This window comes from Netta rufina, assembly GCF_964035555.1.
Source record: "Netta rufina genome assembly, chromosome: 15".
NCBI classification, from domain to species: Eukaryota; Metazoa; Chordata; class Aves; order Anseriformes; family Anatidae; genus Netta; species Netta rufina.
Window position 1 is genome coordinate 8374667 of NC_140138.1, and position 27888 is coordinate 8402554.

Consider the following 27888-nt stretch of genomic DNA (forward strand, 5'->3'; position numbering starts at 1 on the left):
TCCTTGTTCTTCCATAAGAAGGACAAAATATTCACAGCATTTTAATTACTTTTAATTAATTTCATAAGCTTCCAAGAGTTCTAATACATATTAGAAGGTTCTCCCTACAGGTTGCAAGTGTTCTATTCTCAGAAATCACCTTTGATTTTCGAAACGATTTTTGTATAGCTTTTACTGAAGGAATACATAATGAATTGAATAATGCTTTCATAAAGAAGGTAAAATTAACGTTCCCCAGATGCATCTTAAATTAAATTCTTTAAAATTTCCTTAACATCTTTCTGTTAACTTTTTTAATCTTCATGTATGTATTGTTTTAATAATGAAAAAATATTCAGTTATCTTTAACATTTGCCTAATATTAAAGTGAGAAGCTTTTCCTATTCTAGTGGCTGCCATCAGACAGTTTATAGATTTGAAGACATCATCAAAAGCACAGCTATGTAATAACAACTGAATTATAGCCAAAAAATAGAACCTTCGAATTAAAAAAAAAAAAAAAAAAAAGGTGGTACAAATACAATTAAAGCATTTCAGCATTCCCCACCCCACACATTTTGTGAAACTTTCTTAAAGAAGGTTACTCAATTAGCTTCAGGAATCTGTTTGGACAACTGAGAAAAAAAAATCGTTGAGTACAAAGGGTCTAGAATTATTACACCTCAGCAGGTTTGAAAAATGGTAGACATCCAACTCCTGCTGACAGCTGAGAAACAAGGATGTTCATTCATTAAATGTTTAAATACAAATATCAAACTGCTCAGTCAATACTACTTAGCACTCACTTTGAAAGCTGGTGTGGCATTATGAACTTGACACACTTCTGAAGCTTGGTAACTTATTTACAATCACACTTTCGAAACCAAACACTCAGCAAGTCACCCACCTTGAGGCAAACTATTATGCTGAATTTCATTTATAGTTTTAGGAATCCATTTAAGAGCCATACTCAATAGCATCTGATCTGATTTATTGTAGCAACCATGTTGAATACTCTCTATTTATAGTCATAAAAATAACAGCAGAAGCTCAATTATTTTGAATCTTTAAAAATAGTTTCACAGAAATTCTGAACGTATAGCGTTCTAAAATCTGTAATATATGTAAGAAGGCTTTTGTTATGATACTATTTGTAAGAAGATTAATCATCATTTAAATTACCTATTATGATAACATAGAGCTGTATTGAAATTAGTTCTATGCAACAGTTTAATCATCTCTGATGAGGAAAATTTCCTACCATTCCAGCACAAGATGATGGCCAGGTGTTTTCCAAGTATAAATACAACAAAACTCTGCTTCTCTGTCTACAAATAAGTCTAAATGTCCAGAACCTTAATCTACGAGTATGTAAATTAATATGCATGAAAGAAATGAGAATTTCAATTAAAAATGATAAAAGCAGAGAAAACAGTAGTTTCTTCATCCTGTTGTCACAAGATTGTCACAATCTCAGATCACAGTAATAAAACAGATCTTGCAAATATACACTCTAATCCTTTAAACATGTAAACTAATTAGGAACAAAATTAGTTCCTAATTAGTTAAACAAGTGTTATGGTCACTTTACATTATATCATAATTATGTATATAATTATATCACACTTAGTTCATTAAGATTCAGAGATACCATTTTACTGAATGGCCAGAACTCTTAATTTTATGCTGCAAAACTGCTTCCATATTTTCAAAAAAAAATACTGTTTTCTGCTGCCATGTTTGAACATAGGGACACTGGAATCCTTTAAAGCACTCTACCATGATTTGTTTGCTACTAAACAATGAAAACTTTTGGAAGTCTTTACACTATGATTGCCAGAAATTACACCATGAGTTTTACCTGTCCCAGAAGATGTTTTCAAGCCTGGACCCCATTTGCTAACCCTATGTGCAAGTTCTTTACAATATAAACAATTTCTAAAGACACAGGGCTGATACAGAAGTCCTGAGATCACTGAATAAAACACAGCATAGACTATGGATTTTGGTCTATATTTATGTCTTGTTATGACTAGGAGATAGTACAGGTGACTGATTTTAAACAGGATGCCTAGACACAAGAGGTAAAGACAGCTTGTTTGGTTCTTCTTACTACTTTCCTCCACTGTTAAAAGCACAGTTTTCTACTTCTTGTAGGCTTGTGATGCCTATATTGCTCTTCAGTGATCAATATTCACATTCCTTTCTCTATAAATATTACTATTCAGTGATTATTTACACGCTTAAGTACTCTTCTGAATCAGAGGCCCCAATACTACTAAAAATTTCACATAAATCACCAATGACAGAAGGGAGCAAAAAATTATTTGTTTTTGTTAAAAAAAAAAATGTTAAGATAAATTATTACAAATATTACAAATAGTTCACGTAGCTGAAATTTATTCTGGTCACTAATGATAAATACTATAGCCAAATAGTGTGGATCGACTAAATATCCTTTAAGTGTGAAGCATACATGTATTCAGTTTTAAGAATGTTGGTAATGTTCCACCCCCCTTTTTCATCCAGCAAATCTGACTATCCTACTTGGTTTCTATTCTTATCACTCACTAATTTGCATAATTTTATCATGGCAGAATATAGCTAGCCTAGGATTTTTTTTTTCCTTTTCCTATAATTAGGCTCATCATGGAAACCGTCAGTATCTAATGAAGGATAATTTCTGCTATTATAAGAAGCTTAAGAGATGTTTTTTGTGAATAACTCTTAAGATGAATCACTACGCTCCAGCAACGTCAGAAGTAAAAACGTGTTCTTACAAACAACAACCCTTTAAAGATGAATGAACTTTTTAAACTTTTTAAATTCAAGGTAAATATAGTGACTAGCCCGTAAGGACAGAATTAATCTAGTATTCATTCATACAACCACCTGTATGAGCACAACATTGACAATCTAAAAAGAAAAAAAGACTGTACCAATTTCTTGAGAGCCACCTACTCTCTCGAAGAATCTTCTGTAGTCAGTAGTAATACAGTCCCACCAGAAGATAATTCAAAATCACTACTCCAAAAAGATACTGTCATAGAAACTTCTATCCCCACTAAAGAAATACAGGTAACACTGCTGATGACTTATCTTTCAGATCAAACATTTGCTAATTATAGTCAAAGAGGCTTAGCACAGAAAGCAAAGTGGTTGTTCTTAATACAAAGTCTATTTCAAACAGTCTACAAATGCTTATCTCCAAAATAGATACCACTAACACTATAATCTAGAGTTACTAAATTCTTACTTTTCAATAACAGATTAATTCACAGATTATTTTTTTAAATAATTTTTTGTCTGATAGCTTTTTCTGGAGCATTACTTACTAAAAAGAAAACGACCTCCTTCATAAGACTCTCATCTATCAAAAAGTGCCCTGTAAATGTAACTAGAAAAATCTACATTGACGTTTTCCTCAAAATATATCAAATATGTTATTTTTACTGTCGGGGATAGGATTTTACCAGGGTTCAAATAGATAAAATTATACCTTGCTAATCCCACTCTCATGTAAATTATTTTATTTGCTGCAATGAAGATTGAGCAAGAACATCCTGATTCAGCACTAATTTGATCATGTGCCATCATATAAGATTATTTTCATTTGACATCAATCTGCATTACAAAACTGTTCACACAACAGCAAATAGCCCAGTGAGAGATGCATTAACAACAGTGCCCATAGAAACAGAATTAACTTCTTTTCAGCTTGGATCTTCAACAGGGGGAGGTATGGTGTCATACTGGATAAAATGTGATAAAAAGATGGATAAAAAGCAGATTCTTGTAAACAAGATGCATGGCTGTTCACTGTCCATTTTTTCTTTGTAGATTTTTATATAGGTCTAGGAGTCACTTACATCATTTGATTAATACAACTATGCCCCCAATAAACTGTCTCCACAAAAGAAAAACAAATCCTGTGCATGGATTTTTTTCCTTCATTTAATCCTTACCTTCCACTGTTTGACCTTCTCTTCTGAGCATCTGGACAGCTCCAACATACTTCTTAAGTTGCACTTTTAGCACCTCATTTTCTCTGTTTATTAAAAAATAAAAAAATAATAAAAAAAAAAAAGCAAATATTATTGTTTTCTCAAAATAGAGGACAGACTTTCTCACTGGAAACAATCATGTCTGTGATAATAAGCTTTATCTAGCTTGTGTCATCAAGATTAAAAAAAAAAAATTGACTTTAAGCAATTATTAGTTGACATTAAGTAATGTCAACTGCAAAGTACTAGGAAAATTAGTCGACCAGGTACGCATGTAAGTAATGCTGACAGGCTAGATATATAACACAGATTACAGAAAACTGTAAATAGATTAACTTAACAAGACAGGCATTTTATTCATGGGAATTTATTTAAGAATGAGAAGTCTCCAGAAACACTTGCAAATGTTTGATGGCCCTTATCATACATTATATAAATACATATATAATTGCTTTTAGTAATTGTTTGAGGAGTAGTTTGTGTCAAAATTTCAACCATATTACATATGGCCAGTGAAAATGCACAAATTTACACAAAGTGTTTCTTATGCTTTTGGAGTTGACTGATACACGAACAAAATATTTCAACTGAAACCTTCAGTCCCACTTCAGTGGAAAGTGTGAATGAAATGTAAGCAAAACTGGTCATCAGCAGTAGTAAAGTATTCAAACTCCAAGTACTACATTCAAGACTTTTTTTTTTTTTTTTTTTTTTTTTTCCTCGCCAGTTACTTGGCCTCAAAAGAAGTTGAGTTATTCCAAATTCCTGAATGGAAGTGCAGTCACTCCAATGCATCATAGTAGTTAGAAGTCAGTGATTTATTAGAACAAGATCAGGAGAGGAGTAAGAAAGGGTGGCTTTTTTTTTGTTGTTTTGTTGTTGTTTTGTTTGTTTTGCTTCTCCTTTGGTTGGTTGGTTTTTAAAGTACAGCTTCAAAAGTCTATAATATTATCTAATGAAATTATTAAAAAAGAAAAAAAAAAAAAAAAAGGAAAAACTTATTTTAATTCAGGAGATACCAGTCTACCTGCAGTAATTTAAACAGCTACTGCATGTGTAATGGAGGGTTTTACATGGGTCTATGTTAGAAGACTTTTTTTATTAACATGTTTTACACATGTACCCATACCCACATATCCACAAATATATCCACATATCCACAAACCTCCTAAAATATATATTTTTATCCAAATTGATGCTATATTTTTATTTCGATGGATCTCAAATCAGTTTTCAATGTAATCTCAGCTTTATTCAATCATTTAGGTAGGAGGTTGCTAAGTCATTGGGAAGAAACTATTCATTACCCAACAATCAAATTTTAAATGAAGCTTTTGAAGGTTTTATGCATTTTAATATATTTTCATTTCCTATGCTACAAAGAACAAGTCAGATTTTCCACAAGAGATGGCAGGTGATGTTCAGATCAGCGTGTGTGTAAATAAATAAATAAATACAGTATAACTATATGACAAATAAAAACAGATCTAAGTAACTCATTCAGGAAAAAAAAAAAAAAAAAAAACATAAATGACACCTGGAACAAAAAAATTTATCACCACAGAATTGTTCATGTCTGCATGTAAATAACTATAATCAATTACAATCTACTGAGGTTTAAGGACTCTCATGACAGAATCATAAACCATCTTGTTTCTGCATTTGAGAAGAGATTCAGCACCTGTCCATACTGCAATAACACAGAAAAAAAATAGGAATTCTTCCACTATTGTGCCTATGGTTCAATTTCATGATAAACAGATGAAGTACACATATATAATCTCTGCCGTATTTATGATAAAACTATGTTTTCCCATACCTCAGGAAAAAAAAAAAAAAAAGAAAAAAAGAAAAGCAATTTCTCATATGTCTCAAATACAGAGGCCTGAATACTGTAATTAAGCTTCTGGAAGAAGTATCAGATATTGACAAATGCTTTCTGTGGAACTTACTCCTAAAACATGTCTTATTTCTAAATTCAGGCTTAAAAAAAAAAAAAAAATCAAGATGGCTTTGTCTTGTTAAAAAAAGTTCTTTAGAAAATACTATAAAGGTACAAAATCTCCAAATAATAATAAAAAAAAAAGACATGAATATCAATAACAACATGAAATAAAGACCTTACTGAAAGAATATGTACAGTTCATATAGAGAGCTGGGGCTAGATGACCTCCAGAGATGCCTTCCTACCTGAATTATCCTATGATCACACTATTAGGAAGTGCAAAACTACTGCTAATTGTAATTATATTTAAAACAAAGCAAAACAGGGTGTTGTATATAAGCCCTAAATGAAATATGAAACATAAGAAATATTACTCATGGCAGCAGAAGTTGAATTATATATAATACATGAGACTATAGTATAAAACCAACCTTTGAAAATCTTTTCAATTTTCAAATTTAAGTTATGTTAGTCTCTCTTTCTCAGCACTGATACCAAATCCGAAGAAGTGGCTTTGCGGTTAAGATAAACAACTTCCTCACCTTTCTTACAAATTAACATCCCATTTTTTATAATTGTTTTCCTAAATTGTGGCATTTCACCAACTAAGTGGAAAAAAGTTAGTTAATAAAGGAATATTCAGATTAGTTTTCACAAGCAGGGACAAGAGATACTTTTCCCCTCTGTCTAAGAAGTTGCTTAAGGTAAGCAGCGCAATCATTTCAAGATGCACAACGTATCACTGTACTATCACTGAAGTGCTATGCAGCTAAGTCTGAAGGAATTGCTGGAAAACAGATTATATATTAATCAAAATGCCAAATCAAAACCAATGTGGCTTAAATAATACAGACGCTAGATATGAGGAGGCAGATAAGGTTACAGAAGGAACAGTAAACAGAAGGTACATAAAAGTCCAAATGCTGCAATAAAAAAGCAGTTTGTTTCCCCTCCCCCATTTCCCTACACAGTACATTGTAATGTACATTTAATCTGCTCTTCTTGCTACAAACCCCATCCTTTGTAAGGGATGCTTTCCTCTAGCATCCCTGAACACAATCTAAGAATATGCAATCTGAGATTAGCCAATTTCACGCTCAACTTCAATAAACCTCTCTGCCTCACAAACTGATGTAATAGTACACCATACAAAAAAAGAATCAATTAAAAAACAGTAACATTGCCAAGGAGCCACTGGCACAAAATGTCCATGCAATTTGAGAAAGGATCATTGACAAGGGGAAAAAAAAAAGACAGCTTATAAAATAATACCAGAGTTTATTTATTCTATTCTATCAAAAGACTAGGAAATAGGTTAAACACTGAAACTACTTCCTTTAAAACAATCAGATAACTATTATGAAAGAACTATTGAAATACTTCACATGGAAAAAAAAAAAAAGAGATTACTGCTACTTGAAAGTTAAATGACCTAAGAAGTTCTCCATTTTTAAAAGAAAACTTATAGAAATATTTCAGAGTTTCCTAACTAAAAGCTAGTATTTTGTACAGAAGACCAGCTGAATAAGTCAAATTTGCAGATGTCCAGACATAATCATTTCAGCACTGACTGATGATGTCTCAATCAGAGCAATATTTTTCCAGTGGCCCAGATCCTGCAAACACACACGCAGTCTTACTAAAACTAATATGATTATCCATGTAAAGCTGAGGTTATTGGATTAATTCTCAACTGAGACATTACCAAACTGCACTGCATCTTACCACAGATACTTAACACCAGATCTAAAATTAAAAAAAAAAAAAAAAAAAAAAAATCCAAAAGCTCTGTAAAACAAGATGAAGAATCAAAGAGTTTTTGCATTGCAAGACACTATCATTGCGTTGAAATGTACCTGTGGCCTTTTTCTGTGAAATATGACTGACAGGAACAAGAATACTTATTTGCCTAAAGTATGTTCAAGTGACTTCTTCCCTTGAGTCTTAATTCTGCAGTTAATTCTTAATTCTGCTACACGACAATGGGTAAAAACAAAGAGTGAGTTAAAGTTACTTTTGAGTGTACTGTCAATAAACAAACATATTAGGGATGTAACAGGTGTGCATATATACATATATATATTTTTTTAAAATAGATATTCCTGTTCCTTTTTCTACTTACAAAAGAAATCATCTTCACAGAAAGTAAACAGCACCAGAATAAATTGTAAGCATCTATCCTAAACTGTCACTTCATTTACTAATAAATATAATTCCACTACATCTCAAATAATTGTTTAATTCTTTTATTTCACAAAATGAACACATTGTATATTGAAAAAAAGGGGGTGAGAAAACCAGTATTCCAAAATTTTTAACTAGAATGACTGATCCTCAGTCATTAATTAGAATTACTGGTCCTCACTAAGCAAACAACTCAAGATTATTCTCTTTCTTTTCTTTTTTGTCACCAGAAAGGCTGAAATTAGCGTTCTCAAAGTATTCAAGAAGGTGTTTACATCAAATTCTTAGCAAGAGTTCTGGGGACACACAAATATTAGTTCATAAAATAAGTATATTTGCTCATCAAACTACAATAGTCAGGTTATTAAATTACTTTCCTGACCTAATATGTTCATAATTTTATAATTCAGGGAAGTTTTCTACTCTTGTCATGTGATTAACTGCTTCTGCGGTAAATAGTGAAGGTTTCATTACTACAAATTATCTGAAAACTTGTTTCCTCTTATTCACTTAATGTATTATGTGGCACATAGAAATCATGTCCACAATTTTTGTTATTTCAACTTCTTTAATATCAGAATTATTCAGATTGTCCAAATTCTGGGCTTAAAATGCTACTAAAAATGTTTTACTAATCCTAATATTGCAGCAGCAGCACCCACATCATAGAAAGTGAACCAACAAAAGCAACTTAAAAGAAAAATCTACATCCAAAAATAACTCTATACGAAGTTTCTTACTTGCTGGAAAATGAGTTGCAATGAATCATTAAAGAAATGCATTTGAAGTCCAAAATAATGGTGACATTAAAATTTGTTGCATCTAAGCAGCTCCCAACATTGTTTATATCATGGGATAAGACAAAATGACTTTCAGAAGAACAATCACTACAACACACCCAACCTCCATCATAATTAGAGAAATTACATAATATTGTTTTAAAATAACGTTTTAGTCTAAGTGAGCATCTCTTTAGATTCTTCTAAAAAAGCTCCTTATCTGTTCTTTAAAAGGGTACATGCATGATAAATACCTGATTCACCTACATGTCAATGCAAATTCTAAAACTGTGGGGGAAGTGAGTCAAAGAAATATGAATATACAAATCCTATAACCTGAAACGTGAATATTAAATGATGATGTATTTGCATTGTCTCCATTGCCCTACATCATATGAATGTCAAACCCACTTGTGTATCTCTCTCCCTCCCTCAAACTGCATATTTAGGTCTTATGTGTCATCAAAAGCAGAATTAGAAGCATTCTAAATATATTTATATTACCTTTATGTTTATCATTTTCAGACTCTAGTTCTGCTATGCAATAAAAAGCTTATAGGAACCTCAGTCATGGTAGTTCACCACGACTGACAGTAAACACTGCGCCTGCATATGCAGAAAACAAACACTCCTCTCTGTAACAAGGCACAGATTACTAACCTTATTTAACATTCGGAATAGGCTTGTTGTTTACTATACATGTGAATCATCCCCAAGATTTCAGGCATCATAGGTTACTCCAGAGCTTGTTTAGAGTTGTAAGAAGACAAAGACACCATTACAGCTGCATTCACCTTCAAAAGCCTTACTTATCTAAATTTAAGTGATTTAGCTTAAAAGACAGTTTAAAATTCATTGCTGTGCACAACAGTAGCACAAAAGCAATCTTTAGGTAAGCCACTACTGGTGTGTCCCGGGGTTCAATACTAGGGCCAATGCTCTTTAGCATCTTTATTAATGACCTGGATACAGAGAGAGTGCACCCTTGGTAAGTTCACAGACCATACAAAACTGGAGGAGCGGCCAATACACCAGATGGGGAGAAAGTCCAAGAAAATACTTGGAAATACATCTAGTCCTAAGACACACTTAGAAAAAATAACAATTAAGATTAAAAATCTAAAGTTAGTGGCAATGTCACACAAACAATTTAGGTAGGGTATGACTCAAAACTCTGCTTCTGCCTCAGCTCATCTGTCTTGGCAAAGAAGTAAGCTGCATTAGACTTGGATACTTGGCAAACGTGTTTTCTAACACATCAGTGTTCCTGATGACACACCGAGAGAAGGGAAGGGGGACACATACTTAAGAAGTCACTTATTTTCTGAAGGTTGACATTGCAGTACAAGGAATCTCTTAGGTATAGGCAAAAAAGAGGTCTCATGCTCATTTCCCAGTGCACATGTGCACTGTTCAGTTTCTGCTCCACAGCTTTAAACCATGCTGACTTCTCTGACATGAGTACAAATACTGATAGCAACATCCTTTATTTATTCTGCCTTTATTTATCTTTCAGGGACTAAAACACCCTTGATTTGGCTGAAGACATGTAATGGGCTAAAGATCATACAATGAGCTGCAGGCTTCAGTCAATATACGCTTTATCATGTCCTCACTTCGCCCTGTCTTCCACCAAGAGATGATTTAATTTCAAGGCCAATTAAGGCTGCAAAATGTCAAAATTTACTCATAAGAATACTTCATAAACTCATACAAAACAAACCATTAAGACAATTAGTATGTTTTAGATTACAGTAAGCAATCAACATAAACTTAGGACAATAAGAAGTCAGTTTTTGTTTTGTTTAAACACTAATTCTGAAAAGGCAAATAACTGATTTATAAAAGCAATACATATGTATAATTTACATCTGAAGAAATTTGAAAAATATCTCTGAAAGCAGATATTAAGTGACAAAAAAAGTTTGAAAAAATCGCTTATATAGAAATACACTTTAATAAAAAAGTTAAAATAATTACATTGAATTTAACAAAAGGACTTACTACAAAGTTAACAGATTGCAGAATAAGACTTGGCAAAGACAATCACCGATGTAAGATGTAGATAAAAGCCAAAAACATTTTTTTTTTTTTTTTTTTACATATAAATATGAGATGTAGTAATAAAAATACAACTGCATGACAGGACCACAGAAAGCATCACTACTATTCTAATTTTTAAGACAATCATAAGCCTCTCTCTGTGTGATTAACAGTTAAATTACTCATCTTAGGTAAAAATTCAATTAATTTTTAAACACTTAAAATGAAATATCCATTATTTTACTGTCAAGAGCAGTTAGATGACCATGCAGAGAGGACACGACAACACTTTGTACGCTATTAAAGTGCTCCAGTACTTAATTTTAAACAAACAATTACTTAAAAAAAAAATCACCACTTCAGAATCTTATACTATTCACAATGTTTGGCAACAACTGTTGTTTACGATACAGCAGTTGATAAAGTAGTCAGCCATGAAAACCTGACAAGAGGACCAGAAAATGAATGAGAACTCACTGTTTACTCATTCTACAACCATGAGAAAAAGCCAGATGGTTGAAACTCAACTTCAACCTCAAGGACCCAATAGCACATCCACGACAGATTTAATGTGCAATGTCTGAACCTTCTCCCAAGATCAGTACCAAACTAACAACATATTCACACATCCATAGAGTCTGTACCACAGAGTTAGTTAGCTCAAGAAAGCAATACTATATCCCTAAGGACATAGTTTAAAGATGACTGTTCTGTGCTTTAGGGAAAATATTTCAGTCATGGCCCACTGGTATGGGCATAACATCTACTTAAAACTTTTGCTGTGAAATACTTCATAGTCTTCTTGTTTAAAAAGATATAAACGGATTTTTGAATGGAAAAACATATTTATCTCAAGTGAACCACGCTGTTCACATCATTTCCATCTATGTATTTCTGGCTATATGGTGTCCAACAGCTGATCTATTGACATTAAATATGGCCTGATTATGAGATTTCTTCTGAAGAATGTTAAATAACATATTGTACTGTAATGATGAAAACTGAAGTCATGCTTTTTGCCATAAATCATCACAGAGATAAAGCATAAAGACATTTTCACACCTGATTTAAAAATTAAGAATTAAGAGAAACAGTAAATTGTGGAAGGAACAAGACAGATTAACCTGACTTTCTGTCAGTTTGCTAATAGAACAAAAATTAATGAAAAAAGACATTGTTTGTTTTTTTTAAAAAAGAGGACTGTTTGTTGCTTTTTTATTTTGTTAATGCTGAAAAACGATGGAATGGACTAAATAATAAATGTCTTTACAAAGTTTTGTTGTCCTCTCCTCCCCACCCCCCCAAAGACTTCAGCATTCCTTAAATGATACAAAAAAAGTGTAGAAACTATTTGAAATATAAAAATTCTAAGCAGTCTTTACATATTTCTTGCTTAACAATTAGATACTCGTGATACTTTTTTGCCTGTTGGCTTCCAAGATCCCTTAACAGCATTGCCAGAAAAAAAGTTATACAAGTTGGAAAAGTATTCCAGACCTTGTCAAAGCTTAAAGACACGTAACAGTTGTTCATTCTTGTTCCAATTCATTCATTACAACATACATTAGAAATATTACTGGTAATAAAACAACAAAAAAAAGAATAAAATTGGAAAACTAATGTTCATGTAAGCACATATACCTGATATCAAATCTATGAGAAATCCTGTGATAGGATTGTCATCTTGTTGACAGAGCAAGATGAAATATTTGTGGGATTTGGGGGTTCATAACCTTAACTACATACATGATTCCATGAAAAAAAGTATGTGTGTGTACCCCTAAATATTCTTTCATATTCACTGAAAGGCAAGCTGTTTGGTGATTTTTTCCTAGTATACATTTTGTCAAAATCTGGTGCTAGCATTTTTAAAAGGAAATATCTGAAAGGTTTAAAATTCAGAAAAAACTTTAATTAAACAATTTTCCCCCTATTATATTTAAGTTCTGTCATAAAACTAAGGTTTGGGGAGTACTAATTCCAGATCATGTTAGGCACTTCAACAACATTAAGAATAGAATATATCACATATGAGGGAAAAATCCTAGGACCATGATTATTATGATAGCTCTACCAGGAATTTCCAAACTTCTAAGTAGAAGAGGGGAAAAAAAAAGTGTGGGGTTAGAACTGGACAAAAGAAAAGGTACATAAAGAAAGAAGTCTACTTACATTTACCTGACATGTGTTCCTTTGTATCAGTCTCATTACTTAACTGCCACTATTTTCATGGCTTATATTTCTTATTATTAGTCTAATTTCTTTCGGAAAATTACTTTTTAATTGCTGCTATTATGAGTATTTTAGTGCTCCTCACCTTGCCAAGGCTTGGACTTTTGTGGCATGCCGCTCTTCCTGTTCTGCTACTTTCCTTCTCCAGTTGTCCATTTCCTGCCTCAGTGCTGCAGAATGCTCCATCTCTCCATCAAGCAGGTTTCGCAGGGACCTGGAAGAAGGTAGCAGCATCTGTTAGAACACCGCTAACAGTAATTAGAGAATCCTCTATGAATCACAGAGTAAGTTATCTGAATGATACCACTAATGTCATCCTAAAATTTCTTTATTCAATGTAAAAAACACCTGATTTGATTATACAAGGATATGAAAAGCTGCAAGAAAAAAGTACCCAACAAAAATCAGTTGCAAGTGCTTGCTATTAATTTGTATTAATCTTGTCAGCATGGCCAAAGCACAACCTATTACAGTATCTACTACACCACCACACAAAAAGAATTTCCCATCATAGAAAGTAGCTTATAATCTCATCTCCATGCAGAAGTAGGAGTGCAAGCTCCTACTTCTCAGAAAGAATCTATAAGCAACATGTTTATTAGCCAGAGCAGGGGACAGGTAGGACTCTTGCCTCTACTGAGCGTACTGTGATATATCTTTGTGTAACACCTTTGATGAGATACCAAAGGTCAGCAGAATGACATAAACACGCCACCCCACCAAAAAAAAAAAAAAAAAAAAAAAAAAAAGAAGCTGAATGAAACAATAACTACCAACTACGTCAGTGTGGAGAAGAGGCAGCAAAATGGGATCAGTTGGTAGTCTCGACATGAAAAAAAAAAAAAAAAACTTCATTTCTTTTAAAAGCATAAATTACCAAAAAAGTTTTTCTATAGAGTAGCAATAGTACATCTCAAATATATTTTCATTTGTCTTGTCACGTGTTCCAATATACTAAAAAAAAAAAAGTAGGTTTGATGGCATTTTAAATGAATGACATTTTTTACATCATTTTTTTGTCCAAGGTAAACATGAGGACATTCACAAATGACAGCCACTTCCAGTGTAACATTGTTGGCGGTCCTACATCATTTCTGCACGAGAAAGGGGAAAAACGAAACTTTCTGAATATTTGCATAAACAAATCAGGACAAACTTTCACTTTTTCAGAAAGCTGCCTTAAGAGATAGTAGGAATCTTTTGGCTGTAAGTTTTGGTTTTGAAAAAACTACAACTTGTGAAACCTCCCAAAGACAAATGGCTATATGTGATTTGAAGTCGAAGGAAAAAGTAGACCTGTAAACACTACTTGTCAGTATCCACAGTTGAATATTAAACTACTAAGCATACCTTTTACAAATATATCTATATATATATTTATATAGATATATATATATCAGGAGGATGACAAAAAGATTATGTCCTTTGTCCTTTATACAAAGGACAGCTGGTATTAAAGAAATCAAATGATAACAGGTTTTTGAAATTATATACTGCCTCTTGACAAGAAAAAAGAAAACTACCTATTCTGTTCTTCCAGTTCATCCTTTCTGTTCATCATGGCCACAATAGCTTGACGAAGTTCATCTAAAGACAAAAAAGGTTAATTTCCATTTATATTTTTGTTCATTTCAGATCTAAGTCACATACACAGTGTCATTAATTAAGCAACACACTTAACATGATGTCAAGGTCATTTGCTACTCAGCAAAGCACCTAACAATTCTCTTCATCTCATCACCAACTTGAGCAATCTTTCAAAAATTGTATTATTTAAACATCGTACCAGAAGTACTGATCAAACTAACCTAGCCTGTATTTGGCTTTAATGCAAACACTGTAAATGTCTGTCTACAGCTACAACTGATTTATTTTTAATCACAGCCACATGGGGCATCTTAGGATACAATGCACCTTTTCACTGGAAATATATTAGTGAAATATATTGTTACTTGTGTACCATTTTCAAATGTTTCCTTGCTATATATCTTTGCTAGTGTTTTCCTTGCTATAAAACCTGATGCAGGACATGCAGGACAGTATTACTGTGAGACCAGAGAAGAGAGATTGATTCAACTCAATCTCAGTCTACTGTTTTAGAGACAACAGGCTTTCTGAATTCTGCTATTACCTACAAAAAACTTTTTATTTCTTACAAATACCTTCAAAAATACCTCATCACATCATTACATCTAGAACTAAAAAAAAAAATAATAATAATAATAATAATTGACATTTTCTTTGAACTTGTAAGAAATGCCATCTTCAGCAGCACTACCATTTCAAGGGAGATTTGCAGTTTCAGTGAGGGGATAAGTTAAGGATCTTCTGCCTGTACACAAGTCAGTACTTCCTTGCCTTCTTTAGGGTTAGCTTTTTTTAGAGTAGCTTTTCTGTGCTGTACAGAGAAGTGTCAACTCGAAGCCATGCACCTGGAGTCCTGCAGCTATTATGAAGTTTTTACCATGCAACTGTACAGCTGTACTATTACTATTTACTATAAATTTACTGAAAAATATTAGGAATTAATCACCTAATCTAAAACAGATTTCAACTTCCAGATATTGCACAAATTCATGAAATACATGAAGCACATCTTCAAAGATTTGAATGGCTTATCTGCAAACATCTGAATGGACATGTGCCCTAAACTAATCTTTTTTTTTTTTTTTTTTGAAAGTTTGATTAACAATTTCACACAGGTTTATCAATAATTTTAGAGACCTTCTGCAGGGACAAAATACATTATAACATTCCCCTAACAGTTAAACAAACTGTTCCTGTTTATAAATACAATAAATCAGATGACTGTGTTCTGCAAGTATTCAAAGCAGATGTCAGCGAATTTTCTGAGCTTTTACTGAAACCGTATTAATGGAACTGGTATTACTTAATTTCTGCGAGCAAGCAAAGCCACTGGACAACTTTCTTCTCTCCCTAGATTAAATTCACTGGCTTACCCATAACTTCGTTCATATTTTTCTACAGTGACAGGAGTTTTTGCCCATAAAAAAAAAAAAAAAAAAAAAAAGATTTAACATTGTACTGTGGACCAGATTAAGTCTGTCAAACTCCTAGTAAAGGACAAAATGTAAAAGTTTATACTACATCAATCGAGTGTATCAGTCAGTGCAGACACCACAATTCAAATCCAATTCAAATCTGGCATTGCTAATCTGCTGGTTAATTCCCCCTTGCAGGATTCTGCAGGGTTCTGTTATCACTTGAAATCTGCCAATCCTATTTGCTCATGGTGGATTCTTTTCAAACAATTTCTGCTTCTTTGGCCATGGAGAAATTAGACAATTATTTTTCCACCCATTCCACATTACAGCTTGAGAAGTAGCTGGCATTAGCAAGAAACATTTCAGTAGGTCGAGGGACTTTGCACTCCATTAATTCAGCACAGAAAGAACAATTATTTTTGTACAGTAACTTAGCATCTTTATGAGTTCTCTATACAGCCAACCTAAAGAAAGATTCCAAATCTTGTAGAGAAGCCAAAGTAAAATTTGTGGGTATTAAACACTAACTTAAAAAAAAAAAATTGAGGTTTCTGCTTTCTCCGTCAATAATATTACTAGCATTCAAAACCAAAGCTGCGATTACATTAAGTACTTAATCAGATTTCCTAAGGCAGTGCTCTCAGCATGAAGAATGTTCTAGCATGCTTCTTCACCCATCACTCCTACTGCCATCCCTGTGCTGGCACCAGTGTTTGTATACAGTGTCCTCGCAGGAACTGATCCAGCTCAAAATCACATTTTTCTGCTGGGCTACTTTTCAGACAAAGAGTTGCCAAGTGATCTTAGTGGCAAGTTCAGTACTGCTGCTGGCAAAAGGCACACAGCAGAAAGCAGGCAGGGCAGAACAGAACACCTTTTTAGCCATTAAGGATGAGGAGTACAGGGCAGAACATCCTTTTTGCAAGAATAGAGTTCTGACCAGGCAACCACTGCAATTTACGGAGCAATTGTAGGGAGAAAAAAAAAAAATCTTAGAGCGAAAAGATTTGATACTACCAAATAGACTATCCTCCAGTATTTTCATGACTGTTTTTCAGAAGAGTCTGTAATAGCTTCTTACTTACTAGTAGTTATTTTGGAGGGAAAAAAAGACTGTATTCTGAGACTTAGGTATTATTTTATTAGTATTCTTTTGGTCATGATGAGACACTGCCACTTTATGGGCAGCTTGGAAAAATTGGAGTTTTTATTTTTGTTTTGGCACCTGTAGAAAATTGGTGGATTCTAATAGTCCTAATATGTAATGTTATGATATGTAACCACCACTAATACATAGTGTTATGAAAATGGACCACATTCTGTCAACGTGAAGAGTAAAAATTTGTTTAAAGGATGAGGAAAACAGAACAATCCAAGAATTGTTCAAGCCTTATACAAGTGTATAGTACAAGCAAAAAACATTCACAGTAAGCTTTCACTACAGTAACACGACAATAAAGTAACAATCTCTAACTATTATGTTGAATTCAGAATCCTCCTCAAGAAAGCATTAAGCCAACACTTTTTAAATATTTCAAGAGGGTCACTAAAATATGGTAATGCGACAGTCTGAGTAAGCTGCTATTATTTCTCTGCTTCTCAATAAATTAAAGCCATTGCCACTCAAACAAGTTATTGTAGGGCTGACTGTACTAACACTGGGGTCACTACTCTACAATAATTGGTGGTATACATCCTGTCTGTTTAAATGTGTACTGAGTTATTAACATTTAACTGACAGATTTTAAGTTGTCTCCACTTTTCCAATTCTACCTGCCTATTAAAACTGTAACCTTAACTTGCCTACTAACTTGATCTTCTTTCCCTTATTGCATCTTCTCTCACTTCTCTCTGCAACACACACAACGTGAGCAGATCATGTAAGCAAGATTCTCATAAAGACTGTATTTTGGTAAAAAAAAAAAAAAAAAAAAAAAAAAAAAAAAAAAAAAAAGAGCAAAAAGTCTCTTGAAATAAAAGTTAAAATACTCTTATTTATATTTGATTTTTTTTTCCCGAAAATCATAGATTTTGCAGTATTGTTAAAGATATAACAAAGCAGACACTACCAATTTCATGATAATGTATAGGAATGGGAATTAAGCGAATCAGTGCTTAATTTAGGACCACAAAAGCAAACACTCATACTCAGTATTTCTCCTTAATTTTGTCCAACTCCAACAGCAGTGGAGGTGTGGAAGGAAGCATCAGCATAGACGGCTGGACTGGGCTGGACAGCCAAGGTTCTAGGAAGGCTTGCACAGCCTGTGCTTACTTTAGTATTTACTAGTGCTAAATAAATATAGATTACCAAGTTAAAAAAAAAAAAAAGAAGAGAAACATTGTTCACAACATTTTTTTTCCAAATTCATGATATTTTGATATAACCGAAGTGAATTAAAAGGACATATCCTATCCTAATTCAAGCCTAACATTCAAAACTTTAAAATTGCCATTTCCTACTCTCACCTGTGCTTCTCTAAATTTTTTGCCGTATGTGAGAGCAGTCAGCTGAACACAACAAAGTAAATCCAGCATCATGCACTGCAGCAAGTTGACCTCAAATCTGCCAGAACATCCACAGTTCATTACTCTTGTTTGTGTGTTATGCTTGCCTCAGATCAGTTTATGATTATAATGTTTTTCCAGCACTTATATTTTACTCAGTGTGGGGGTTAGAAGAAGGAACTGGGGATGGGGTGGAGAGGGAATCAGGATGATACACACCAACTTGAAGGTTGTACCAGCAACCACAAATTTCTGACTTCCACCTGCAGCCTCAATCTTTCTCCCTCTTTTCCCCACCCTCCCCTTTTTTCTTTTAATAAAGCAGTGGGAAGATAGCCAAGTGTAACCGCTTCAGACAACTGTTTGATGTCAGAGTTTATGTCCTACTTCTGAACTGCTTTGAGCTTGATATAGTCATTTACGCTCTGTAAAGTAATATTAACAGAAAGAGATACACTACTTTCATAAGAAGCAGCATTAGCACCAACATATCTAAAATCCAAGTGATAATCAGTGTTTCATAAAGACAGATATAAAATAACTCAGCAAGTCTTTCAAATTATGTAATCTCAACAGCTATTTTCACAAAACCACCTCAAAAAAAAAAAAAAAAAAAAAAAAAAGACTCCCAGGTACAAACCAAAAACTCTAAACCAATTCTTTCTTTAGCAGTAAAAAAGATAACATGAAATTCCAAGAATGTGCTTATTAGATTTTTCATATTAAATCTCACATTTTAAAATTCCAATAATTAACTTCTATTATTGAAATTAATCTGTAGTGCCTAGTTAGTAATAAAGTAAATATTTGTTTTAAAATGTTTTTAATTCACTTGCATACTACTTGAATAATCTAACTTCTAAACAGCTTTCATAAATTCACATCCAGAGCATGAAATAGGTTTTAAAAGTGACACGCTTTATGGAGCACCTGTCAATTTCCCAGCAATCTCCAGAAAATTCTTAAGCTTCACAACTCTTGAGCTATTTAACCAAAGAAAGATTGGATAAATATGAGTTGCAATCACCTGTTATGAAGAATAAGCTGTAAGTGAAATCATCTCTCAGTGTACACAAGGTCATGCAGCACTCCTCTGCAATCCTGCAGATAGAATACCAGGGAGGGCTGGGAGCAGTCTACAGAAATGATTTTTTTTATTTTCCTGGATGCAAATTTACACGGGTATCTTCTGAGACAAAATAAAACCTTCAGCAGACTAGTTACATCTTAAATAAGAAGTCTGACCTTTCAAGACATGCTACCAAAGCCGCTTGCATGAACATTGGCTATTAAGGCTTTACTGCTCCAAAATCCTCTAAATATTAGCCTGTCATGTCACTATTAATACGGCAAATTTTAGTAGGAAATAAAATAGACAATATACTTTGGGCCTTCTACTGTGGAAAACAAATTGTCCTAACTTTAAAAAAAAAAAAAAAAAAAAAAAAAAAAAAGTTAGCACTATACAAACAAAATGGAAAGGAAGAAGGGGAAGAACAGATTCAGAAAAAAACTCTTTTCAAGCTTTGTCTTCACAATTGAACAGCACAAAAATCCACAACCACTGGAGACCTCAAAGTTTTTCTCTCTACGCTATTGCATTACATTTTTCTTTCCTGATGTGTTAGAATTAGTTGCCATGCAACCAAGCTATAAGCCTCACCATTTAATAATTCTTCTGGTAATTGCAATATAGAAAAAGAGCTTCAGTGTCTGGGTTCATCATAGCACTGAATTCTTACTGTATAGAGAATCTACGATCTGTAAAAACAAACTTGAAAAAAATGATTTTTATTTAATGTATCTAGGATCAGCTATTATAAAGATATTAACTTAAAAGTATAGCCAGCTGAATTTTCATTATAGTAATTATTTACCAATGGTTCTACTGGCTTCATAGCTTATGTGTTTCCTCAAAACCTTGTCTGAAATGGAAAGCTAATGATTATGTTTCTTCTGATATTGTGGTTCATTTCATTTAGAAACTGCTAAGTATTAACAATTGAAAATCCCAAGGTTTACTTTGTTTTATAGCTGTCCTAACTACACATGTGCACTGAGCAACTGAAAGAGACCAACTGTGGCCCCTGCTGGTACCTATGAAACAATAAAATGAAGTGCAATAAAAATAGGACATTTGCCATTAAAATTCTACGACTGAAAAACAAAGCTAAAGCGTAAGTACAAAAGGATTAGACTATAGTAACACCATGGACAGAAAACACCCAGTGACCAAAAGCACCACAGTGCTTTCAACAGTAACTTCATCTACATCTTCAACTGTCACTTCAAAGTCTCAAACTAGATTTTCACTTTATAAAGCACTTTGTAGGAAAGGATTTTTCAGCTTTGTAAGGCTCACTCAGCAGATATTTACTAGAGCCTGAATCAGAATCCAGCAAAAATTCATGGCTTACTTTTAACACATCAACCAGATACCATTTGAACATGAAAATAGAACACAGGGTTAGAATACCATAGTGTTCATTCATTTTGATGATTTCATAAATCACTTTCTCAAATGAATCTTGTCTCATCACTTCTGTATTCCCAAATGTTATCATTTAAGATTTGTACATATTTATGTTTAAAAAAAAAAAAAAAAGATGCACACCCTAGAGCTATAGGAACAAAGCCACATAGACCAGCTCAGTTACAGAACTTTCTGTACAGAGAGAAAAAGCCAAACTGTCCAGCTATGCAAATAAGTAAGCCAGTATAAGTATTAAGTTTTCTTTCTGCAAGTTTATGTAAAGAAAAGGATGGAAGATGGAATAAATAAACAGACAGTACTACTGATCTCTCTCCTACAGCAAAGGCCATTTTATTCTGTCCAGTTCAACCCTTAACACTAATGAAAATAAGTCTTCCACCTTAATCTTAAATAAAGTTTTTGTTCATGAAAGGCCACATTTACGTTTGGAACAGATTTTCCCTATTAAAACCATAGACTGAGTAGAGTTCTTGGGTTTTTTTTCTTTGCTCTCCTGGCATTAAAAAGCAGGACAAATAATTAAGATCACATCAGAACAAGCCATTAACATTTTTAGAACGTGCAGAAATTGAATGATGTTAAACAAATTAAATCATTACCATTAATTTAAATACTGAGGCCACAACTAGTATAAGAATATTTATAGCAGTTCTGTGGAAAAAGAGGCTCATGTCATACAAGCTGCAATGAACCATAACCTGTTATCAGCCAATTCAGAATCATTTCTAATGTGACCAGCACATCAGAAATGAAGTGCTGCATGCCTCTCTAAATAGATCTCCTCGAAATAAGAGTAGAAATGAAGGACTTCAAAAGTTAATTCCATTAATCTAGATACATCAAGGAAGTACTTACTAATTGTCATGGATTCTGGCACAGTGGCTGAAGGCAACATATTGCTTAAAGTATTCACTTGAGCTGCAGGATTGACTTCCAGTCTAGTCATAAAAGTACAATGTCATCAATTAATGAAGACAAAAACCTGAATTCAAAACTGAAGCAAAAAGAAACTAGAAGTCTCGTCATCTATTTAATGCATGTAATCATACACAGAAAACAACTCATATTCAACCAACTTCTGTTTAATTAACCTTTAATGTATCCGTTTTATCTGATTTTTCAATACACACAAAAAAGGTTCAAATCAACAGACCATGGAGAGTATGGTTAATAAACAACAACATAAAAGCTATTTCCAAAACCTGGAGGCTATGCTTGCTAATCAATTCAAGTTGACATAACTACGTGACTTCTTGAAAATGACCAGGAAAAGTACAATATATTAAAACTATAAAAATAGGGAAGTGTAGGCTTTTGCATTTGTCTTTCCAAAAATTTCCAAGAGTAGCCTGATAATGGTTTGTTTTCCAATACTGAGTAGCTATTTGTTAGGCAACAATACTAAACTAGCAGCTATAGGTGGAAAGCGTTTTTTTGCTTTTTTTATTTTAAAACATATTTGACATGTACCTGTAAGGATGATCAGATCTTCTTGGAATCAGTTCTACTGCATGAACACCACTTTCATGCCTCTCTCCGTTCTCCAGGTTATCTAAAGTAGAATGCACATGCATAAGCGTCTTCAATTAACAGTACTTAAATAAAGCAATACTTACCTTTACTAAAGAATTGTAAGTGTTTAAAAGCTTTCTCCAAAGCTGGCTTCTGTACTTTCACACTGAATGCCAGCAGGACTGTAACATAGCCATCAGTTTAGCAAAAAATTATTGCAAAACTTCTTTTTATAGTTTAGACATTGACATTTAACATTGACAGCGATGTTGTAAATCTATGAAGAGACTTCTTATTGAAGTTATTTTTGCAAGCCCGAGGAGTTTAATTAACATGGCATCTGATACTCATTACAAATCTGTTTTGTGACTTGCAGGAAATAAATCTGTGGTTAGTCCCCAATATCCGAAACCTTGCAAAGGCACCAGTCCTTTATACACTCCCAACAGAGCACCATAGCTTTTCTCTGACTTATTATGTATACATTTAGTACATAGGGCTGTGAACCAAATACCAGGAATCAGATACTTTTCAGAAAAGCATGGATAATATACATCTGTCCACACATCCACAATTGTCAGCATCAAAATATACACATCACTGGGCCCACTGTAATAGTGGGTCAGGTAAAAGGAAAAACAACACCACCTACCTTCTGTGAACATATTAAGAAAAGAAAAAAAAAGAATCATTTACATTTTCTGGTATCAGTATGTAAGGGTTACAAAGTTACCCTAAAACAAACCTGAAATTATGAGCTAAAAAAATATTCCATAGAATTTAAGAAGCAGGAAAGAAGTTGATGGGAATTAGAGTTATGTCAGGATGGCTATGGAGAAGAAAGTTCATTTTTTAAGCTGTAGAGTTTACTGAAGCTCAATATAGATCTGTATATTCCAGTTTTCTTCCAGGCACCTGACTTTTGATTCAGGCTCTCTCATCTCTAGGTACATGGAGATATGATATGCCCTGACACATCCTTGAAGCACAGCAGCAGACTAAAATTGAAAACTCATATAAGCATACAACACTATGTTGTAATATATTTGAAATAGATACATATCTTGTTAGTTATCTGTGTAAGACCTTTGAAGTAAAACACTGGGTTAAACTCTGTATTTTATAAAAGCTCACTATGCTTTAGCAGCAATCTTATCATAATAATAATGAGCCTGCCAGTTACTGGGAAAGCTAGAAGAAAATGGGTTGTACTTTATATTAGCCACTCAAATTTCGTAAGAGGTACAAATGTTAAAATACAGCAGAGGGCAGTACAGCATTATTGTACGAATCATGTTATCATCTTACTTACAGAAGTGAATTTCTTTTTCACAGCCACTCAGTTAACAGTCTGTTCAAACTCCCAGCATAAATAATATATATGCAAAAAGCATGAAATATTTTACCACTACAATAGATTATTTGAATGCCACTGAGAAGTTATTAATAGTCACTGAAAGGAGAACACACACCCCAAGTTTTATAAAAGCAATGCTTTATAAACAGCTAGCAAAATATTAACTTCAAGATTTTTGAGGGGGAATTCTTTTGTTTTGTTACCAATACAGATATTGGACCTTCTTTTCTATACCTTTGACCATTCTCATTGCTTTCGTCAAGATCTCTAAATGGTCCTCATCACTGTTCAAGTGCGGTACCCCAAACTACATATAATATTGCAGCTGAGCCAAATGAGCATAAACTTACAAGTGATACTTCCATTTACGCATCTCAGTATGAAATGTGCTTTTATTGTAGAAGCACAGAACTGATAACTTACTATCAGCTTGTATCCCACTATATCTCCCATATCGTTTTCCAAAGAAGTATTTCCTAGCCAATCATTCCTTACCCTGTATATACACAGATAACAGCTTCTATTGAACTACATCCAATATTTAATCGTTTCTCCAATCTGTCAAGATTAATTTAAATTCAAATTATCAAAAACACTTCAGCTTCTTCCAGCTTAGTTGTCCCTAGAAATTGGATAAGGATACTTTCTAGTCAACCATCCAAATCATTAGTAAAATACTATACATACAAGACCACAGCTTAATCACAACAAAATTCTGGTCTGTTTTGATATGGGTAAATCCTCTTCAATTAAACAGCTTAGATATGAGCTAAATATAAGACTACTCAAATAACTTTGTCTCCTATCTAGAAAAAAAATGTATTCAAAGATCCTGTCCCAGCTGTATGGTATCTTGTTAAATCCTTATAATCCCATACTATTTGTCACTGTCCCATGTTAGAAGTTTTCTTACAAATTCTGTTGGCATGAGATAGAATTAAAATACTTACCAGTCTGGGAGTAAGAGCCAACAGCACTGACAGGAAATAGAACATCTGAGTCATCATTCAGGACCTGCAGAGGACTCCAACTGCATATCTGAGAGTTGCATGTGACTATTTCATGAGGCCTAGATTAAGAAAATAAAACCTATATAAACAGTCAGCATTAATTTTCACAACACTCACATTTCTTTTGGAAGTATCATTGCAAGAAAAACCTTTATTTCAATCTGCCTGCCAACTTTTTGGTTTGGATGTACATAAATCGACAAAGATGTACATAAATTCCTAATAGTAGCCTTCCAGTACTTAAAGCAGGCCCACAGGAATGATGTGGAAGGACTCTTTATGAGAGAGTGTAGCGATAAGACAAGGACAAGGGGTGATGGTTTTAAACTAAGAAAGGGGAGATTTAGATTAGACATTAGGAATAAATTTTTCCCTATGAGGGTGGCAAGGTCCAGGCTGCCCAGTGGATGCCCCATCCCTGGCAGTGTTCAAGGCCAGGCTAGATGGGGCTTTTAGCAAGGTGGTCTGCTTGGGAAGTAGATGTTCCAACCTCCTGCCATGGACAGGGACTAGATAATCCTTAAGGGCCCTTCCAATACAAACCATTCTACAATTCCATGATTCTACGATAAGATCATTCCAAACCATCGGTTTTATGTTTTTGTCTTGGTTAATGTCTACACTGAATACTGGCAGTCTCTGTTTAATAATATGTGGGTTTACTGTTAAGCCAAACTGAAGTTGGTATCATACCAAAAATAAGCGAGTAGCATAAAAAGTAAGAATTATAGCTTGGCTATATCACGCAAGAATTTAAACATCTGAGAACCTCATGGAGAACATCTGAAATCTCAATATTGTTTTTTTTAAGTGGAATTTAGATGCAAAATATCCCCAAACTAGTCCAAGTGGTCCAAACAAAGAATGAATAAAGAAAACCCTAAGTGCAGGGATTTCTGTTAGTTACACAAATTAGCCAGTACCCCTGAAAAAAAGAGACATAAAGAGGAAAAAAAAAGCATGAAAAAATTATCACTTGTTCCTTCAATTACTTACTTTTCTGAAGGTTCAATTTCATTTTCTGTGCCTTTATTTCCTAGTGTTTTTCCATATAGCTCATCTTCGTCTGCATCTTCATCATCAATACTCTTCACGTCTAGTTTCTGGTATTCATATTCTCCATTCATGAACACTGAATTGCTTTTCCATGAATGGTTACTTTCATTCCCGTTCAAACTTTTTCCAAGACTGGTTTCAGATGAGGGTAATATAAAAACTGAAGATTTATCTAAATTCTCCTCTGAACTTTCTCCTGTAACCAGAGGTTTTGTGGCATCCCCCACATTTTGTTCATCTTCCTCTTCATCAAATGAGATTATATTTGTCACTCTCTTCTTCTTTTTGCGATCCTTTTTAGATTTCAAATCTAGAAGCAACATAAAGATTTTGATATTTTAAAAAAAGAAAAATAATATAATACATTTGTAATTTTTCCTAACAGAACTCATGAACTAAATGAGCTAAGAAAAAAAAAGACAATTAGATCCTTGATGCCATTCATTATCTTTCCATACATGTTAGCTTATAAAATAAAGATGGTACTTAAAGGTTTATATGCTTTATATAATTCAGATTTTAAAAGTTAGTTCAGATGTGCATTAATAACAGTATTCAATTGAAAGTGGAAAAAAAGTTCAAACTTATAAAATAAAATTTAAGAGACAAAGTTAGCCTTTCCGTCACCTTCTCACATGGATTATAGCTAGTGTATATTGCAAGGAATGTCTACACAACAGATAAAACATCCAACAATTTCAAGAAAATAAAAAAAAAACTTGTAATCAAGTAAAGACAGTTTTGTCTACATTCTAGAAATAGAGCAGTTAGTTTTCAGAAAGAAAGAAAGAAAAAATCTTGCTCCTTCTCTCAGCTAATTAGTTCCTGCTTTTGAAATACAATGAAATCCTGACTACATAATATCTAAGATGTGACGGTCATTTTTCAGTGATTAGCTAGCCTCATGTGCACATCATAATCAGTGAGAATAAATGATCTTGCAAGTTTGAAGCACCCCTAGAAACATCAGAAATTTATTCATCCACACAACACTGTGACTAAACTGTTTTAAGCAAAGTCCCACTGTTATATATCCACAACAGTGATTAACATACTTTTAAGAGCAAGAAGTTAAAATCCATTCTTAATGCAAACAGAATTCCAGCAAAGAACATTGACTTTAATGTAAACATTTAACTTTATATTCAGCACATAATTTCATTTGAATACACCAACTTTCTCAATGGAAAATTTATTGCAAGTTTTACAGTGCATGTACTGTATGTGCATGACCTAGACAAATAACATGCATTGTGTTGTAGACATGTGCAGCATGTCAGTTATTTCATCTTGAAAGCCTACTCTATACTTAAAAAGTTATCCCAAGTTAAATATCATCTACTTTAATCTCATTTAAAACACTAAACCAAAGCTTTACTTCAAGCTTATTTTGAATGCCATTTTAAAGACAAAATTTTAAATGCCAATAAAAAAATAGATTTTATCTCAACATCTATTCCTACCAGATAGCATTCACATTTTTTCTTTTTATCATAACCAAAACTATTTAAAGCCTAAATTCAAACTTTGCTTTTTAAATGAAAAATACATAAATCCAAGAGTCTTTCTGCAGTTTTGTAACTTTACAAAGCAAAGCATCTTCTCAGCTCTACTTCTGGAAATAAAGATGGTAAAATATTCCTTTGTTATTTTTGCAACTGAAAATGTAGAATAAATATCACATTTTACCTGATTAATTTCAAATTACAGGACATTAAGACTTTGGATTCATGTTATTGACTATACCCTACAAGCTGGTTGCAACACAAAAGCATTTGAA

At 33.3% G+C, this 27888-nt stretch overlaps 1 protein-coding gene across 1 annotated transcript in view; it reads right to left on the reverse strand.

Moving 5' to 3' along the window:
* Positions 1 to 27888, reverse strand: part of SNX29 (sorting nexin 29) — a 134757-nt gene that overhangs the window by 88548 nt on the left and 18321 nt on the right. Inside the window, exons 8-14 of the mRNA XM_084295801.1 lie at positions 26049 to 26418; positions 24993 to 25111; positions 22644 to 22725; positions 22029 to 22111; positions 14690 to 14753; positions 13252 to 13380; positions 3945 to 4027 (exon numbers count right to left, since the gene is read on the reverse strand). Of these exons, the coding sequence (XP_084151927.1) occupies positions 3945 to 4027; positions 13252 to 13380; positions 14690 to 14753; positions 22029 to 22111; positions 22644 to 22725; positions 24993 to 25111; positions 26049 to 26418 (930 nt within the window). The remainder of the gene's footprint in view (positions 1 to 3944; positions 4028 to 13251; positions 13381 to 14689; positions 14754 to 22028; positions 22112 to 22643; positions 22726 to 24992; positions 25112 to 26048; positions 26419 to 27888) is intronic.